Consider the following 19,369-nt stretch of genomic DNA (forward strand, 5'->3'; position numbering starts at 1 on the left):
TTTATTATTGTTTACTGTTTTAATATATTCTATATTAATGTAATGTTTTCCTGTGATGGCAAAGGTGAATGTTCAGCATCATAACTCCAGTCTTCAGTGTGACATGATCCCTTTAGAAATCACTTTAATATGCTGATTTGCTTAAGAAATATTTCCTATTATTATCAATGTTTAAAACAGTTGTGCTGCAGTTGTAATACATCCTTGCTAAATAAGAGTGTTAATTTCTTTTAAAAAATCTTACTGACGCCACATCACTGAACAGATCTTATGATGCTATGTGATACTTTTGTGTGAAATTCCAGCTAACAGACTCTGATCTAAACTCATTGCAGGACATTTTATCACAGGATTAAAAACTCCCATCTGTTCATCACACAGATCTATTGTATGACTTCAGAAGTCATATGGACATTTTTAATGATACTTCTAGTGCCTTTGCATCCTTTTGAAGCTTGAAAACTCCAGTTTCCTTTTGTAGCTCAAGTCAGTCACAGTCAGAGTTTAGAACGACATCATGCAAGACATTTCATATTTGACTGAACAACATCTTTATTTTATTTTCTGAAAATTAAATACACAGGGTTAGCACCTGTAAGTAAATATTTCTCTGTAAAATTATAATGGTGAGTGTGCTAATAACATTATTTTCATATGTTTTACAGAGCTCCATGTATTCACTGGCACTGAAGTGTCTTATCAGCCTTTCCACCGTCATTCTTCTTGGACTAATCATCGCTTACCATGCTCGAGAGGTGCAGGTAAACACAAATAATCATCTCACATTAGTGTCTATTGTTAAGATGCGAACACATTTATCATTGTTCTGTAAATTTTCGCAGAGGAAATTCAATTATTGCAATAGTAATCCACGTGAATGGAAATTTGGTGTAAGGGCGCAAAATTTGATCATGCAGATTTCACAACGGGTTCAAGTTGGTCACACAAATTCGCTGTGTTGACCAGTAGAAATATGATTGGTTTGAAAATGACTTTTGTGTGAGCTGTGCTTCATACTCTATGTAACTACACTATTGACCTTTTCAGCCACCAAATTTTGCAGAAATTTAGCTAATGTGACCGTAACTTTCGACTGAACAGAAAGTACCAAAAACTAAGTATTACCACACTTTTTGGGAAATAAAAAACACTACAGTAGTACTGTAATATTCAACAAAATACTTAAATATGATAATCATTCAGTACCGTGGTAAATAAAAATGATATGATCATCTGACACATAACTAGATCATATTACCTCTAAATAAATGATTTTTAATTCAGAGTTATTTTTTTTGATTTTGCAATTTTTTTTTTGATGTTAATAGTTAATTGCTGATGATCATGTTTATGATAATCTTATATATATTGTTTATAGTCAGTATCTCTCGACTCTATCACACCGGTCTGTTTATGTTACACTGTGATGGTGTCAACGGAAAAATGTGCAAAAACACAGGAAGAAGAATCACATTCAATAACACCCCCCCTTTGTGTGGCATAAAGAACAGATGAGTAATGTTGTTTTAGGCTGTTGCCCTCAGCAAGGGGAGCTGAACTCAACTGTTCATTAGCATTATGCTAATAGGAAGGTTAGCAGAGGAAAGTCGCTCACAGCAGCATCAGTAACACACACACAGACGCATACACTACAACAAGACTTTCAGCTCCTTTTAAGCTCTCTCTTTCCCTTATACACACACAAACTTCTTTGAGACATTTAGTAGTTATTTTTGGGTCTGTTTGTTCCTGAGAGCGAGTCATTTTGTGACTGTTTGACAGTTATTTGAGAAAGGAGCTCGTCTGCCCTTTTATCAATGAATACATGAATAATCCACCACATTTCCAATACTAGCATAAACACACATGCACACATTTGTACTGTATATCTGTGATGGTGAGGACTTTCCACTGACTTGTTTTTCAACTCATGATATTTTCTAATTTACTCATAAACCATTTTTAATTGTTTTTATATACTGTTCCATTAAAAGTTTTTGGGTCAGTAAGATTTTTTTTTTTTTTTTGGAGGAAATGTTTGCTTTTATTCGACGAGGACACATTAATTTGACCAAAAGTGACAGCAAATATATTATATTAAGCTGTTTTCAACACTGATACTAATAAGTGTTTCATGAGCACCAAATCAGCATCAGAATGATTTCTGAAGGATCACGTGACACTGAAGACTGGAATAATGATTGCTGAAAATTCAGCTTTTCCATCTCAGGAATAAATTACATTTTAAAATTTATATTTAAACATAAAACTGTTATTTTGAAATGTAACAATAATAGTTCTGTTTTTAATGTATTTTCCTAATAATTAAATATAGCCTTGGTGAGCATAAGATACTTCTTTCAAAAACAAGTAAAAACTCTTATTGACACCAAGCTTATAACCAGTGTATTTGACTTGTATGTTATATGCGCTATATTTGTTATATGTTGTAAAATTAATTGATGTAATATAGAGTTAATATAGAGCTAAACTGATTGTATTTTTGTATTTCAAAAAAGTCTCATCTGCTGGAGGCAGAAAATGAGGGATTGATGATAATAGGGGCGTACAGTTTTACAAGTTAATCAAATCACAAAATATATACTGTTAAAAGATTTGGGGTAAATAAGTTTTTTTTTTTTTTAAGAAATTACTCAGCAAGGGTGCATCAGTGCATTGATATTAAGGGACAGTTAAGTCGTTTACATTTTCAAAAATATTTTTAAAATAAATGCTATGCATCATGGTTTCTACAAAATATTAAGGGTCCTATCATACACCTGACGCAAGGCGCAGCGCAAGTGTGTTTGCTAGTTTTATTCCGGCGCCATTCGCATTTTCCCGTCCAGCGCCACATCGTTTAATTAGCAAATGCATTTGCGCCCATTTGTGCGCCCATGGGCGTGCTGGTCTAAAAAAGAGGTGTGTTCAGGTGCATTGCTATTTTAAGGAGCTGAAAAACCAACTCAAACCTGGTCTAAAGTCTAGCGCAATGTTTTTTCTTTGTTATTTAAAGAGCGTGTTAGTAAATGCGGGTCCACAATGCGCGTACACGCTGCTTATTAAACACAGGGATGCACAGCAGCACACAAACATGCCAAATATTAAAAATTAAAGGATTGCAATGCATAAGAATTTTTGTAGGCTAATTAAATATAAAAAGGCCTACATGTCATAATGGATAGTCATCGCATGTATCAGAATTAGGCTATCTATTTGCTCGTACACGAGCAGCTCCGTTTCATCTCGGAGACGCGTTCTGTCTTTGCGCTTGCCAAATTCCACCGTGTAAATAGCAAATCCGTCATGGCACAAGCGCAACTGGCTCTTAAAGGGAATGGAAGAAGAGACTCTGATTGGTTAATTGCACGTTACACCCAAAAAAACACCCATTACTCATTAAGAGAATAGGGACAACCCGTTAAGACAATGCGCCCGGGCGCGCCAACCGTTTTTCTGTCGTTAAAATAGCAAAAGTGGATTTGGACACGCCCTGAGTGCACCTGCACCGTGCGCTTTACACTTTGCGTTTAGATCGTTAAAATAGGGCCCTAATAATAATACATTTTTCTTAAGCAGCAAATCAGCATATCAGAGTGAATTCTGAAGAGTCATGTAATAATAATAATAATAATGATGAAAATTCAGCTTTGCCATCACAGGAAGAAATTGCATTTAAATATATATTAATATAGAATACAGTTATTTTTAATTCTAATAATATTTCACAATATTACTGTTTTTATTGTATGTCTCCACAAGTATAGTATTACCAGTAAATTTTAACTTTGTGGGGATTTTTTTAGTCCCCAAAAGGATACAAGCTCATAAATCATACAGAATTAAGTGTTTTTTATTTATTTATTTTTTATCTAAAAATGCAGAATGTTATACACTATAAAAACCATTCAGCCTATGGAATGTCCCCATAAAACATGGAAACCCAACTGTGTGTGTGTGTGTGTGTCTGTGTTTCTTTACAGGGTGAAATCAGTACACACATTTATCCAACAGAATATTATTACAAGCTCACACACGCAAACAGCATGTTCTTCCTTGCTTTTACTTTATCGCTGTGTATGTCTCCACTTTGTAATCTGCTCCATCACTCTTTCAACATCCAACACTCCCTCCTAAATCAAATTATGCCCTTTCCTCTCTCTCTCTCTGCTCAATAAATTCATTGTGTGCTTTCTCTCACATTTTGTTTTTTTCTCTCTCTTCCAACTCTAGATGTGTGTTGAGTTGTTTGTTCTCTTTCTCTGGTTGTATTTTTACCTTCATTCAACCTTCCCTTGCCCCCTCTGTCTGTGAATTGTTTGTGTGCTCTAGGAGACACACACACAGCGTCGGCACTCGTTTTGCTCTCTGTTTCAGACCAATATGTGTGTGGTTGTGTAAAGGTGCAGCCGTTGTTTCATTCATTTCGCTGGATTGAGAAGTTTCTCATGTATGCTCTGCGTTATGCAAGTGTTTCCATGGTGATGAGACTCTCTTCCTGTGTGTGAATCAGACTTCGGCAGCTCTTTCCTGGACAGAGATTGTCTCTGTGTGTGTGTGTTTTTGTGTATCGGCATGGTTTAAAGATGAAAACATGATGTGAGTAGGTGTTGATCAGGGATGTTTCTGAGGAGAGAGACAGAGAGGAAAGAGACTGGAATGACTGTTCCTTCTTCAATCCTAGATTCCCAAATTTACAAAGGTAGCAATTAAAGACTGTATATTGGTTAATTATCTTACACCTTAAAGGAATAGTTAATCTATAAATAAAAATTCTGTCATGTTGTTCCAAACCTGTATGACTTTATTTTTGTGCGGAACACAAAGAAGATATTTTAATGATTGTTTCAATTGTTTTTGCCCAGACAATGAAAGTCAGTGGGGTCCAAAACAAACAACATTGGACTCCATTGACTTTCATTAAAAAGAAAAAATTCAAAATACCTCTTTTTTTTTTTCTTCTTCTACAGAAGTACAGTAAGTCATACAGATTTTGAAAAGAAGGCGAGTAAATGATGACAGTTTTTTATTTTGGGTGAACTATTCTTTTAAGTCCTGTGAATTTTTCAGTGGATGCTATTTTTATTTTCAGTTCAGTCAAATCCATTTTGCCCATATGGTTGAAAGTGCCTCTAAGGTAGCGTTTGAACTCAAGTGTACATGTTAATGTGAGTGCATCTCTTCCTGAAAGCCAACAAGCTTCATCCTTGGCTAAAGTTTGCGAACTGCTTGGCTGCTCTACCACATTAAAATGATTCATGGCTGTACAGCTTCAGCTAAGACCCATTAAAGAATTTGGTGAATCACCAGTATTACTTGAAGCCAATTTTGTAATTATCTTTAGTTCAAGGTTGGACTGATTCTAGAAAAGTTTTGCTTGAGTGGTTTATATGATGAGCTTTTTGAAGTTGTTTGGCCCTTGGAGACTTAACATGCAGCACATTTGAGTTCATGTACTAGGTAGGTGACACAACATGAGACCCTGTAGAAGACTATTTAAAATAACAAATTATAAAACATTGGTTAGCTGTTGAAATTTTTCTATGGAAACCAAAGTTTAAACCCAAATAGAAAATACTATTTACAGTTATTTGTTTCTACAATAAACCTGTAACTTCATTTTATCAATGCTCTATCATTACTGAAAAAGATAAATCAAGCAGAATGTTAGAATTGGCATGATAAATGATTCTAATATAATTTTTTTGATAGTAAAATTAATTACATTAATTAATGTTAATTATATTTTGTATATTTTGTCAGAAACTAAAGTTTGGTAGTTGACATGTTAAACCAATTCATATTGTATGACTGTATGACATGCTGTTCTTCTACACTTTTTTATGTATATAATAAAGACTCTAAAGATATTATTTACTTCAGTTAATAGTTTTTTTAAGCCAGTATCCCTATGGACATACTTTTTCACTTTTTCTATGGATACTTTTTCACTGTTGCTGACCCGGAAAAAAAGATACAGTTCATAATGTGACAACATGCCCCAATATCATAATGCTGTATGGGGTAAGTTGTCACAAGGGAACTTGCCATTAAACTGCCTTTTAGAAACATTCAGCAAATTTAAAGCATAATGTAAAAAGTAAATGTATTGCAATCATAATGTAAAAATGTTATGTGTTTTTAAATTGTATTTAAAAATACAATTCAAAATGTAACATCGTATTCAATTAAACTTACATAAATTAAAAACATGTTCCAATTTAACATTTATGATGTTAAATTTACATCGTAATGACATTTATGAAAAATACCCTTTTCCTAAAAGCTAGTTTTTAAAACTTAGCATTGTTTCATTCTGTTGCACTTCCTGTATGAACCTGAAGCTCTGTACTCAAATAATACAATGCTCCTCCACAGGTGATTTCAGATCAAGTACTGAAGTATTGAGATATAGGCCTTGTCATACTTCCTTGTCTGACAACTAGCCCCATACTTCTCTATAAAGAATCACCTAAAGTCTTGACACTGACAAAAATAAATAAATAAAATCCATGAAATTTGTCAGCTGTCAGTTATGATACACAAATTTTGAAAGGAAGCAGCAGTATGTGCTGAATGTTGAAGAAAAAGCATGGGTTAGCAAAGCGTAAGCAGAATGTTAATATAGAGGAGATCACCTTCAGGGTTCTGGAGAAGGAATGAGGTGCAGTGACAGTCTTGTACTTAGAGCTGAGAGGTTACCGTCGTATTAACCACGCAGTACAGCACAGGTAAAGCTTTTGGTGCTAAGAACGCAACGACAGAAACGTTTCCAGAACATTGTAAAAGCACTGTGACAGCACATCCCGTCTCTCAGGTTCATTTTGTGAGAGCTGTAGCTCGGTGGAAACTACAGGGCTTTCCTACTGTTTTTGCTACTGGCTACACACATGGGAGATTGTGTGTATGGGAGAGAGAGATAAAGTGCGCATATAAATGTATTTACTTTAAAAAGAGGGAATTCCAAGCAGATTCTGCTGCTTTTATAAACACCGCAGGCATATTTCCTCGCTTATTTAGCCTGTGTGTGTCTGTATCCTGCAGTGTAGGGTATTTTGGGCCTGCCTCATGGGTAATCTGAGTTGAATGGAGTTACCTGCTGTTCTCTTGATTTTTCCTCGGTCTTATTAAGTCGGTAGATTTTTTGCCATGGTTTTGTTCTGCAACAAATTTCAGGGATCATAAAAGATTCGCCATAGGACAAAATCGACAGTCTTGGATCGTTTAGCGTGACATGCTTACCGACGGCCGATTAATTGCCTTTACAATGAATTTCATCCAGTAAAGTTCTGAGTCTGACACGGTCAGACATTTTGGATCACAGTCCTGCAGTGTGACTTCTGCTAAGACACCTGCTGACATTTTCTTATCTATGAGGTTATTTACATCTGGTTTAACCCAGATCAAGTACAAGTGTGTGTGTGTGTGTATAAGGTAAATAGGTCAATGAAAACATTTAACAGGCTGCCTGTGTTAGCATCATCACAGAAGTTATTAAGGTTATTAACATAATTTGTTGTTAACAATGTTGTTTAAGTGTTATTTATATAGTTTATAGTATTTATTAATATTTTGAATTAGCTTTATTTTTATATTTTCACTTAAATGTGCTTTTGTCAATTTTTTATTTTTTTTTACTTTTTCGATTAAGCTTTAGGTTTTTTTTTTTGAGTTTTGTTTTTAGTCAACTTGAACTTATTTCAGTTAGCTGTCAAGGCAGCACTTTTTATTTAAGTTTAAGTTTTTCATCTATTATGTGTATTTTTACTTTTTATATTAATGGATTTTTTTTAACATTTTTAATAGTTTTAGTTAACAACAACAATACTGGTTGTTAACTAACGTTCCCCTTACATTATGGTACTGATATCATACACTTATGATAGTGTATCATGCAATTAAACCTTGAGTTCACTCAATCCCAGGCAAAATATAGCCAACATTAAGGGTTTGCAAGGGTTTGTTTGGTATTTGAGTTTTTTGTATGTAAGTGAGGATGTCAGAATGGACAAACTGCCCAGTCAAAGCTGTCAGTTGTGACAAAAGTCTGCAGAACTGTACATCATATGTTCTGAAATACAGATAGTTGATGTCTGTGTTGACTTTTACTTAAGATCTCACTAGAGTCATATCATACAATCTGACAATCAATGATAAAAGACAGAAGAAAATGGCACAGTGTTTGCCTGGACTTGTGATTATGAGGAAGTGAGGTGATCTGAATTAGTATGTAAGCGATTGTTTGTATATTCGGTTTGTGTGTGACTTATAATTCCATTATCATAACAAAGGTGTTCATCTCTGACAGGGCAAAACAACAAAACAGACAGTATTATTCTCGCTCTGCTTCACTCTTTCTCTCTCCTCTTTCAACCACTGTCTCCCGCTTGGACTGTCCCCTTTTTCCCAACCTCTAAATTTTTCTCTTTCTAGTCCTTCTTTTTGCTGTCTGCTCTCCTATTCATTCATCCTTCCTTCCTTTCCTAATTTTTCCTAACTGGCTCTGGCCCTCATTTGTTGGGAGGTTCTGGGTTTCTCTCTCTCTCTTGTCTTCTCTCTCTCTCTGATAGGTTTAGGGAGGCAGCCTCGGTTCAGTCACTCATGTTGACAGATTACCTTCACTAATGGAATTTAATTATTCAGCATATCCTGGTGGCGATTTGGCTTGAAAAAGAACGACAGGATGGGTGATGCGGGGTGGGGTGGGGTTTAGGGGTGGGCGAGGTAGCGGAGGGATGAATTAGGAGTAATGTGTGGAGGAGGAAAGGAAGAAAGTGAGATTTTAATGCTTTTAGTGTCTTCTTTGTCCTCAAAGTTACATGGAACATTCCCATGATTAAACATAAATGCACAGCTTGCAGAAATAACCATTTTTATGCAGATAAGGATTGTGATGATTTTCAGCAAATATTTGAAAATATGGAAGCAGCCATAAGTAATGATAGCTAGATATAGTGAGTATAGAAAGGAATCACCCCCCCCCCCCCCCCCCCAAAAAAAAAAAAAAAAAAACACATTTTGTTGCTTTGCAGTCTGAAATGAAGACAGACACAGTTTTTGTTTTATCTAGCTGTATTTACTCAGTGCAACTTATAACATCCAAGTGAAAAATACGGTGGCCAAGAGAGCTTAATGCGCTACAAATGAAAAAACACATGCAAATAGAAAAAACACCAGCCAATTAAGAAAACATCTTCATCAATTTGACAACACGCACGCTGCAAATTCTCACAACGCAAACACAGAAACGTACTGCAAATACAAAACAAAAAAACAAAAACATGCTGCAAAAATGCACAGTTCACATCGAAAATGTTTAAGGGAAGTGCGTTTCTTTGGTTGTGTGCATTTCTGTATTTGTTTTTGTTGTGAGAATTTGCAGCTTGTTTCTGTATTTGTTTGTGTTGTGAGAATTTGCAGCTTGTTTCTGTATTTGTTTGTGTTGTGAGTATTTGCAGCACATTTCTGTATTTGTTTGTGTTGTGAGTATTTATATCTTCTTTCTGTATTTGTTTGTGTTGTGAGTATTTGTAGCTCATTTCTGTATTTTGTGTTATGACAATTTGCAGCTTGTTTCTGTATTTGTTTGTGTTGTGAGTATTTGCAGCACATTTCTGTATTTGTTTGTGTTGTGAGTATTTGTTGCTCGTTTCTGTATTTGTTTGTGTTGTGAGAATTTGTAACTTGTTTCTGTATTTTTATTTGTGTTGTGAGAATTTGCTGATTGTTTCTGTATTTGTTTGTGTTGTGAGTATTTGCAGCTTGTTTCTGTATTTGTTTGTGTTGTGAGTATTTGTTGCTCGTTTCTGTATTTGTTTGTGTTGTGAGAATTTGTTGCTCGTTTCTGTATTTGTTTGTGTTGTGAGAATTTGTAACTTGTTTCTGTATTTTTATTTGTGTTGTGAGAATTTGCTGATTGTTTCTGTATTTGTTTGTGTTGTGAGAATTTGCAGCACATTTCTGTATTTGTTTGTGTTGTGAATATTTGCAGCTTGTTTCTGTATTTGTTTGTGTTGTGAGTATTTGCAGCTTGTTTCTGTATTTGTTTGTGTTGTGAGTAATTGCAGCACATTTCTGTATTTGTTTGTTGTGAGTATTTGTAGCTTGTTTCTGTCTTTGTTTGTGTTGTGAATGTTTGCAGCTTGTTTCTGTATTTGTTTGTGTTGTGAGAATTTGCAGCGCATTTCTGTATTTGTTTGTTGTGAGTATTTGTAGCTTGTTTCTGTCTTTGTTTGTGTTGTGAGTATTTGCAGCACATTTCTGTATTTGTTTGTGTTGTGAGTATTTGCAGCTTGTTTCTGTATTTGTTTGTGTTGTGAGTATTTGCAGCTTGTTTCTGTATTTGTTTGTGTTGTGAGTATTTGCAGCACATTTCTGTATTTGTTTGTGTTGTGAGAATTTGCTGATTGTTTCTGTATTTGTTTGTGTTGTGAGTATTTGCTGATTGTTTCTGTATTTGTTTGTGTTGTGAGTATTTGTAGCGCATTTCTGTATTTGTTTGTGTTGTGAGAATTTGCAGCGTGTTTCTGTATTTGTTTGTGTTGTGAGTATGTGTATCTTGTTTCTGTATTTGTTTGTGTTGTGAGTATTTGCAGCACATTTCTGTATTTGTTTGTGTTGTGAGAATTTGCTGATTGTTTCTGTATTTGTTTGTGTTGTGAGAATTTGCTGATTGTTTCTGTATTTGTTTGTGTTGTGAGTATTTGTAGCGCATTTCTGTATTTGTTTGTGTTGTGAGAATTTGCAGCGTGTTTCTGTATTTGTTTGTGTTGTGAGTATGTGTATCTTGTTTCTGTATTTGTTTGTGTTGTGAGTATTTGCAGCTTGTTTCTGTATTTGTTTGTGTTGTGAGTATTTGCAGCACATTTCTGTATTTGTTTGTGTTGTGAGAATTTGCTGATTGTTTCTGTATTTGTTTGTGTTGTGAGAATTTGCTGATTGTTTCTGTATTTGTTTGTGTTGTGAGTATTTGTAGCGCATTTCTGTATTTGTTTGTGTTGTGAGAATTTGCAGCGTGTTTCTGTATTTGTTTGTGTTGTGAGTATGTGTATCTTGTTTCTGTATTTGTTTGTGTTGTGAGAATTTGTAGCTTGTTTCTGTATTTGTTTGTGTTGTGAGAATTTGTAGCTTGTTTCTGTATTTGTGTTGTGAGAATTTGCTGATTGTTTCTGTATTTGTTTGTGTTGTGAGTATTTGCAGCACATTTCTGTATTTGTTTGTGTTGTGAGTATTTGTAGCGCATTTCTGTATTTGTTTGTGTTGTGAGTATGTGTATCTTGTTTCTGTATTTGTTTGTGTTGTGAGAATTTGTATCTTGTTTCTGTATTTGTTTGGTGTTGTGAGAATTTGTAGCTTGTTTCTGTATTTGTGTTGTGAGAATTTGCTGATTGTTTCTGTATTTGTTTGTGTTGTGAGTATTTGTAGCGCATTTCTGTATTTGTTTGTGTTGTGAGAATTTGCAGCGCATTTCTGTATTTGTTTGTTGTGAGTATTTGTAGCTTGTTTCTGTCTTTGTTTGTGTTGTGAGTATTTGCAGCACATTTCTGTATTTGTTTGTTTTGTGAGTATTTGTATCTTGTTTCTGTATTTGTTTGTGTTGTGAGAATTTGCTGATTGTTTCTGTATTTGTTTGTGTTGTGAGTATTTGTAGAGCATTTCTGTATTTGTTTGTGTTGTGAGAATTTGCAGAGCATTTCTGTATTTGTTTGTGTTGTGAGTATTTGTAGCTTTTTTCTGTCTTTGTGTTGTGAATATTTGCAGCTTGTTTCTGTATTTGTTTGTGTTGTGAGAATTTGCAGCACATTTCTGTATTTGTTTGTGTTGTGAGAATTTGCAGCGCGTTTCTGTATTTGTTTGCGTTGTGAGAATTTGAAGCGCGTGTTGTCAAATTGATGAAGATGTTTTCATTCAATCAACACTGAATCAGCCACAGTCCACTGTAGATTTCAATGGTATCAGTCATTACAGCCCATATCGTTCAGCCATTATTCATAAGTCATTCACCCATCCATACAAGCCTCTAACAGATTCACATGCGCTCTCACACATTCTCTTTCATTCTCCTTCCACCCACCCACACAGGCGTATTTTTCCCAGCACATTCATTCCCTTTCTCGGCTTCTTTCCCTGCCTTCCACCTCCTTTCTATCTTGCTCCCTCTCGCTTTCCTCACACTCTCTCTTTTGCACTCACACACAGACGAACAAACACACAGTCATTCTCTCCCTCTCTCACCAGGGGACCCTAATTAAGCTTGGCTGGTCTTTGATGTTGTCGCCTAGGCAACAGTCACCATGACAAGGCTGGCTTTTCCAGAAAAAACTAAACAAACAAACATGCGCATTTTACAGCCATACGACATGCACCATGCCCTTCGCACACACCGAGTCAGACACACACATGCATGAGCAATTAGACAAACAAAGCAAATTCACTAACAGGAAGACCTGTTGCACTGTGATGTAACCTTGTGTCAAATATAGACGAGCGCGATATATTGTCAAAGAGCTATACGACTTCATTCAAGAGTTCTCAGGATTCCCGTATAATCATTAGCAAGCCCTCCTGAGGGTGTGCGAGTGTGTGTGGATGTGTGTATGTCTCAGTGGGGAAACCCCTGTTTGCCTTCTGCTTATCAATTAAACAAACCTTGCCAATCTAACACTTACAATTAACATTAAACACATCTAACACCAGCAGCCAGCAGAATAAGCTTCCCGTTCTGTCGTTAGGCTCTGTTGATATACCACCCGACATGAAGTTGCATTGGAAGAGCGATTGAGAGAAAGAGAGAGAGAGCCATATAACTGTCAGTGCACATTATGCCAGAGGAATTCTGTTTGCTTATTGTTCTATCTGTTTGGCATTCCTGGCAGGATAAAATGACTATCCGAGCGTGTTCTCATTGTGGGGCTCATCAATCTGTTTCCCTCTCATTTCGCCTCCTGCGCTGTGTCTGAGAACACACTTTACTCATTCAGTTAGTCGAACAGCAGCTCTATTTATTACTTGTTCTAATGAGCTCATCTGAATTATTAATTTGTAATTGAAGTTTTTGATTAAATGGATGATGAACGGTTGGTCTTGAGTTGTTACGCAACTGGACTTTTGTTTTTTTTCTCTTTCATTTGCTGTGATGAATCCTAAGAGGCTCAGCATGAAAGTGAAAGTGACATACAGCCAAGTATGGTGACCCATACTCAGAATTCGTGCTCAGCATTTAACCCATCCAAAGTGCACACACATAGCAGTGAACACACAAACACCCGGAGCAGTAGGCAGCCATTTATGCTGTGGCACCTGGGGAGCAGTTGGGGGTTCAGTGCCTTGCTCAAGGGCACCTCAGTCGTGGTATTGCCGGCCCGGGACTCAAACCCACAACCTTAGGGTTAGGAGTCAAACACTCTTACCATTAGAATGTACTTTATATTTCATAGAGCTGTTTGGTCCTAAAATCCGGAAGAGAATTTGCATTTTTTGGGCCTTGGGTTCCCTCTGGAATTTCTAATGGGTTTTTAGAGTAGCACTTTTTGATTTATGAATTTAAAATGATTGTTTATAAGTACTTTCTGTTTTGTTCAGTATAAATTACACACAGGCATGCCTCAATGAAAAAAATAACATGATAAATTCCTGAGGGCTATGCACATTCTCTTAAGGGTTTTAGGATTATAAAATAATAAGCTCTATATACATGTACAGTATGTGGAGGAGCATTTTTTGACCAATGAGATTTTAATGTAGCCGGGCCTACCCAGAGCATAAACAAAAAGCAAAGGACCGACAGAATCTTCTGTCTCAGTATTATGTTTAGATATTAAGCCAAATTGTAACTTGTTTAATTATCAATAATTAAATAATAAATTATTTTATTTCAGCGCTATTTCAGTATCGTTTTTGTATTTATTTCTTAGGATTTATTTATTTATTTGTTATATATCTATATCTATCTATCTATCTATCTATCTATCTATCTATCTATATATATATATATATATATATATATATATATATATATATATATATATATATATATATATATATATATATATATATATATATATATACAGGTCCTTCTCAAAAAATTAGCATATTGTGAAAAGAGTTCATTATTTTCCATAATGTAATGATAAAAATTAAACTTTCATATATATTTAGATTCATTGCACACCAACTGAAATATTTCAGGTCTTTTATTGTTTTAATACTGATGATTTTGGCATACAGCTCATTAAAACCCAAAATTCCTATCTCAAAAAATTAGCATATTTCATCCGACCAATAAAAGAAAAGTGTTTTTTAATACAAAAAAAGTCAACCTTCAAATAATTATGTTCAGTTATGCACTCAATACTTGGTCGGGAATCCTTTTGCAGAAATGACTGCTTCAATGCGGCGTGGCATGGAGGCAATCAGCCTGTGGCACTGCTGAGGTGTTATGGAGGCCCAGGATGCTTCGATAGCGGCCTTAAGCTCATCCAGAGTGTTGGGTCTTGCGTCTCTCAACTTTCTCTTCACAATATCCCAAAGATTCTCTATGGGGTTCAGGTCAGGAGAGTTGGCAGGCCAGTTGAGCACAGTAATACCATGGTCAGTAAACCATTTACCAGTGGTTTTGGCACTGTGAGCAGGTGCCAGGTCGTGCTGAAAAAACGAAATCTTCATCTCCATAAAGCTTTTCAGCAGATGGAAGCATGAAGTGCTCCAAAATCTCCTGATAGCTAGCTGCATTGACCCTGCCCTTGATAAAACACAGTGGACCAACACCAGCAGCTGACATGGCACCCCAGACCATCACTGACTGTGGGTACTTGACACTGGACTTCAGGCATTTTGGCATTTCCTTCTCCCCAGTCTTCCTCCAGACTCTGGCACCTTGATTTCCGAATGACATGCAAAATTTGCTTTCATCCGAAAAAAGTACTTTGGACCACTGAGCAACAGTCCCAGTGCTGCTTCTCTGTAGCCCAGGTCAGGCGCTTCTGCCGCTGTTTCTGGTTCAAAAGCACACGCCTGTGCATGGTGGCTCTGGATGTTTCTACTCCAGACTCAGTCCACTGCTTCCGCAGGTCCCCCAAGGTCTGGAATCGGTCCTTCTCCACAATCTTCCTCAGGGTCCGGTCACCTCTTCTCGTTGTGCAGCATTTTTTTGCCACACTTTTTCCTTCCCACAGACTTCCCACTGAGGTGCCTTGATACAGCACTCTGGGAACAGCCTATTCGTTCAGAAATTTCTTTCTGTGTCTTATCCTCTCGCTTGAGGGGTGTCAATGATGGCCTTCTGGACAGCAGTCAGGTCGGCAGTCTTACCCATGATTGCGGTTTTGAGTAATGAACCAGGCTGGGAGTTTTTTAAAAGCCTCAGGAATCTTTTGCAGGTGTTTAGAGTTAATTAGTTGATTCAGATGATTAGGTTAATAGCTCGTTTAGAGAACCTTTTCATGATATGCTAATTTTTTGAGATAGGAATTTTGGGTTTTCATGAGCTGTATGCCAAAATCATCAGTATTAAAACAATAAAAGACCTGAAATATTTCAGTTGGTGTGCAATGAATCTAAAATATATGAAAGTTTAATTTTTATCATTACATTATGGAAAATAATGAACTTTTTCACAATATGCTAATTTTTTGAGAAGGACCTGTATATTGCACACAGCCATACCTCTAGGTTTTTAACTTTTAGCAGGATTTTCAACCAATACATTTTTATTATTTTATTTTATTTTATTTTATTTAAAATAAATGTAGGAACAAAACTCAAATGACCTTTTTTTTCACTTTACACCACTGCATTTAATTTGGACATGGTGTTAGATTAAAAGAACAGTTAATAAGGCTTTTATGGTGGCTGAGTTTTATTTCTTTGTGTTATGTCATTGTTGCAGCTAGTGACTGCCATGTTCCCTTGAGCACTTTTAAAAGACTGAATGCAAATTTGATATCCATTATGTAAATTGAAACTTTGCTGTGAAACTCCACTCAATTTGCATTGTTTAACATTCCCATTCTGACTTTTCCCCTTCAGCTTTTCGTCATTGACAATGGTGCGGACGACTGGCGGATCGCCATGACCATAGAGCGAGTGCTGCTTATCGCTCTGGAGCTGATTGTTTCGGCGGTTCACCCGGTGCCGGGGGACTTCAAGTTCATGTGGCGGGCGCGACTGGCCTTCTCCTACGCTCCCTCGCAGGCGGAGGCAGATCTAGACATGGTGCTATCTGTACCCATGTTCCTTAGACTCTACCTCATCGCCCGAGTCATGCTGCTGCACAGCAAGCTCTTCACCGACGCCTCCTCCCGCAGCATAGGGGCACTCAACAAGGTCAGAGGTCAACCCAACAACTCAAAACTGAGAATTTATGGTGTGAATTATTATTTGTAGCATTTGTTTGTGAATATGTCTTTCCTTTCTTCCCATTTCCTTTCGTTTAGCCTGGCCCCATTAGCCCCTGCTGGTTGATTTATTCTGGTTGATATATGTATTCTGACTACATTTTTTTTTTTTTGCAAGTAGCATATCATCTGATTTGGACATCTCTTAAAAGCTTGAAATCACATACTTCTGGAGGGTTCTGCGCTAGCCAAACCACTACCTTTTAGGTGAATGGGAATGCTAGCAGCTAGCTTTCTTTCAGGTATTATAGACAACCTAGTCCAAACTTCATTAGCTTGCCAGCTTTTCCTTTTCTGTCTGCGCCTAGATTCAATAAACACATCTTCTCAGGAGAATATGCCTTTGTCCCATCCGAATGTGTCTGCATGTCAGTCCTGAAGGAGCTGAATCTGTTCAGCCGAGAAAAACGCAGTACATAGTGTGGCTGAGCACAGTAAAGTTCATTTTATGAGGACAATCATGAGCACAGAGACCTGTGGTTTTCAGCGCTGGGGGAAGATGTTTTGTGTGCTTATGTGGTTTGTTCAATCTCTTGAGGAAGACGAACCTGTCAGCTTTACTGATGGTTTAAAGATTGTACATTTATAGGCCGGTTCACACTGACCCAACAAACATCAGGGTTCACACACTGATCCAAAATTGCTTAGAGTTACTAAATAATAAAACTAGACAAACTTTTTGATTCCTTGGATTCCCAAATATGATGATCCCTTTGCTAGGGACCCGTAAAAGAGATACAAACATGGGGCTGATTATAGACTAAATTACTTGTGATTATTCTTATGATTTCTAAGCAGTCTTTACAAAGTATATTAAAAGCATAAATTTGGCAAAATCTGAAAATTTTTGGCTTATTTGAGTATTTATTTATTTAAAAAAAAAAAAATCAGAACCCCTGAACTATATTATTATGAACATGCAAATGTGTTTATTGCATGGTTATCAGTTTACTTAAACTAAAATGAAAGCCATTAAAAAAAAGATGTTGCTTGAAGTAAAATAAACTTTATTTTTAGGTTGCCAAGGCAAAAATTATTATTTTTTTCATTTAGTTTAATTTCATGTACTAAATTAACTAAAACTGAAATAAAATGAACAAATAATATAGGTATATTAAAAACATTATATAAACACTATATTCTGCCACTATACAAAAAAAAAAACTATAATAGTATTAGTATCTTGTGATACTAGTAAAATTACTTTTTTAATATAAACATATTGTCTCATATAGTATACATAAAGTATATATTTTTGGTCAAAGGGATTTGACTGACAAAAAAGTTTGAGAATCCCTGCTATAAACTATGGATATTATTTATTAATGTGAAGTAGCTGACTATATTAAAGCTACTTAAGGTGGCAGAATCTTCAAAAATATATTGCTATCTGATCATTTATCATTTTAAAGGGATAGTTCGTCCAAAAATGAAAATGTTATGTTTAGCTGCTTACCCCCAGAGCATTCAAGATGTAAGTGACTTTGTTTCTTCAGTAGAACACAAATCATGATTTTTAAATTCAACTGTTGCAGTCTCTCAGTCGTTTAAGACAATTCAAAATTAAACCCTGCAGCTTGTGACGATACATTGATGTGTAAAGACACAAAACAATCGGTCTGTGCAAGAAACTGAACAGTATTTATATAGTTTTTTACCTCTGATTCACACAATGTCCGAACAGTTAGAACGAGCATTTACCTCTGCAGGCGCATGAGGCACCTTCTTCTTCTTCTTGCTTTATGGCGGATCGCAGACTTATAAGTGCATTACCACCACCTCCATCTCTCAAGTGGATCTCAATTAGGAGTGTCAGTGTATTCCACTTGAGAGATAAGAAGCGGTAACAAAAATCATGATTTGTGTTCTACTGAAGAAACAAAGTCACCTACATCTTGTATGCCCTGGGGGTAAGCAGGTAAACATCAAATTTTCATTTTTGGGTGAACTATCCCTTTAAAGGAACAATATTTCTTGTGCTCAAAAGCAATGAGTGGTTCTAAATGAATCTTGATTCAACAGCAGCGTTTAACTATTTAATTATAAAAAAGACGCCCTTCTGCACAAGAGAGACTTGACTCTTGTTTCTTTTGGAGTCACTAAAACTAAACAGACCAGTGCTGAGGACATTTAGGAGAGAGCTTTTGATTATCATGTAGTTGGCTCAGCTGTAATGCTTTCTGTACAACACAATGTGACATAAAATGCAACTATGTTGTGTTGTCACACTAGGCTGCTACTTATTGGAAAAAGTGGCTAGTAATTGGAAAAGCTACGTTATTATGGAAAAAGCTGAACTACTATCATGCTACTAAAATTAAGTTAGTAGATCCAACAAAAAACCCATTTGCTATTTGGTGTATCTTGGCATTTGCTGGGTAAGAGTGAACTAGCGATTAAGACGTCGCGTCGGTTGAATGTCAGCTTTAGACAGAAGCTTCATCTAATTGTTTTTGCATTGTTAGGATGCAGAATCACAGCTTGGGGTCAGTTGATGTGACTGATGAATTTTCTGCGGTAATGGATTTTATGATGGATGGCTGAGCCTTTTTCAAGCAGGTTTATCTGGGCTCTCCTTTAGATGGCTGATTGATGTCTTTGAATATTGTGTATCTCTTCAGCTTTGTGCTTAAGAGAGACTGAAGAATGACTGCTGTGGCTGTCAAGTGTTTGATAGTTCAAAGTTTGCGTTTCGTCCTTGGGTGCCATTAAAATAACCCAAAACAGGTGAAAGGAGTCCTGCTGTAGTTTAATTTGAATGGCTGATTGGAGAGGGTAATTACTTTGTCCTTTGAGAAAAGCTCTTGTTTCAAAGAGATGTAAATGCAAATTCTCTTTCCTCTCATGTGCTGTTTTATCATTAATGATCATGTGGTCCATCTTAGCTCAGAGATCTCCGCCTCCCCTCTGGAGAGCTGCCCTTTATGTGACTTTTAAGTAACACAAATCAATAATAATGATGATGATAATGAATA

General features: G+C 36.2%; 1 protein-coding gene across 2 annotated transcripts in view; it reads left to right on the plus strand.

Annotated features, from left to right (window-relative positions):
• Nucleotides 1–19,369, plus strand: part of LOC109069004 (small conductance calcium-activated potassium channel protein 2-like) — a 54,237-nt gene that overhangs the window by 14,881 nt on the left and 19,987 nt on the right. For both annotated transcript variants that reach the window (XM_042772424.1, XM_042772423.1), the window contains 2 exons: nucleotides 666–761; nucleotides 16,027–16,323. In XM_042772424.1, coding sequence (XP_042628358.1) covers nucleotides 666–761; nucleotides 16,027–16,323 — 393 coding nt within the window. The remainder of the gene's footprint in view (nucleotides 1–665; nucleotides 762–16,026; nucleotides 16,324–19,369) is intronic.

Source organism: Cyprinus carpio, chromosome A16 (genome assembly GCF_018340385.1).
Source record: "Cyprinus carpio isolate SPL01 chromosome A16, ASM1834038v1, whole genome shotgun sequence".
In the NCBI taxonomy this organism is placed as follows: domain Eukaryota; kingdom Metazoa; phylum Chordata; class Actinopteri; order Cypriniformes; family Cyprinidae; genus Cyprinus; species Cyprinus carpio.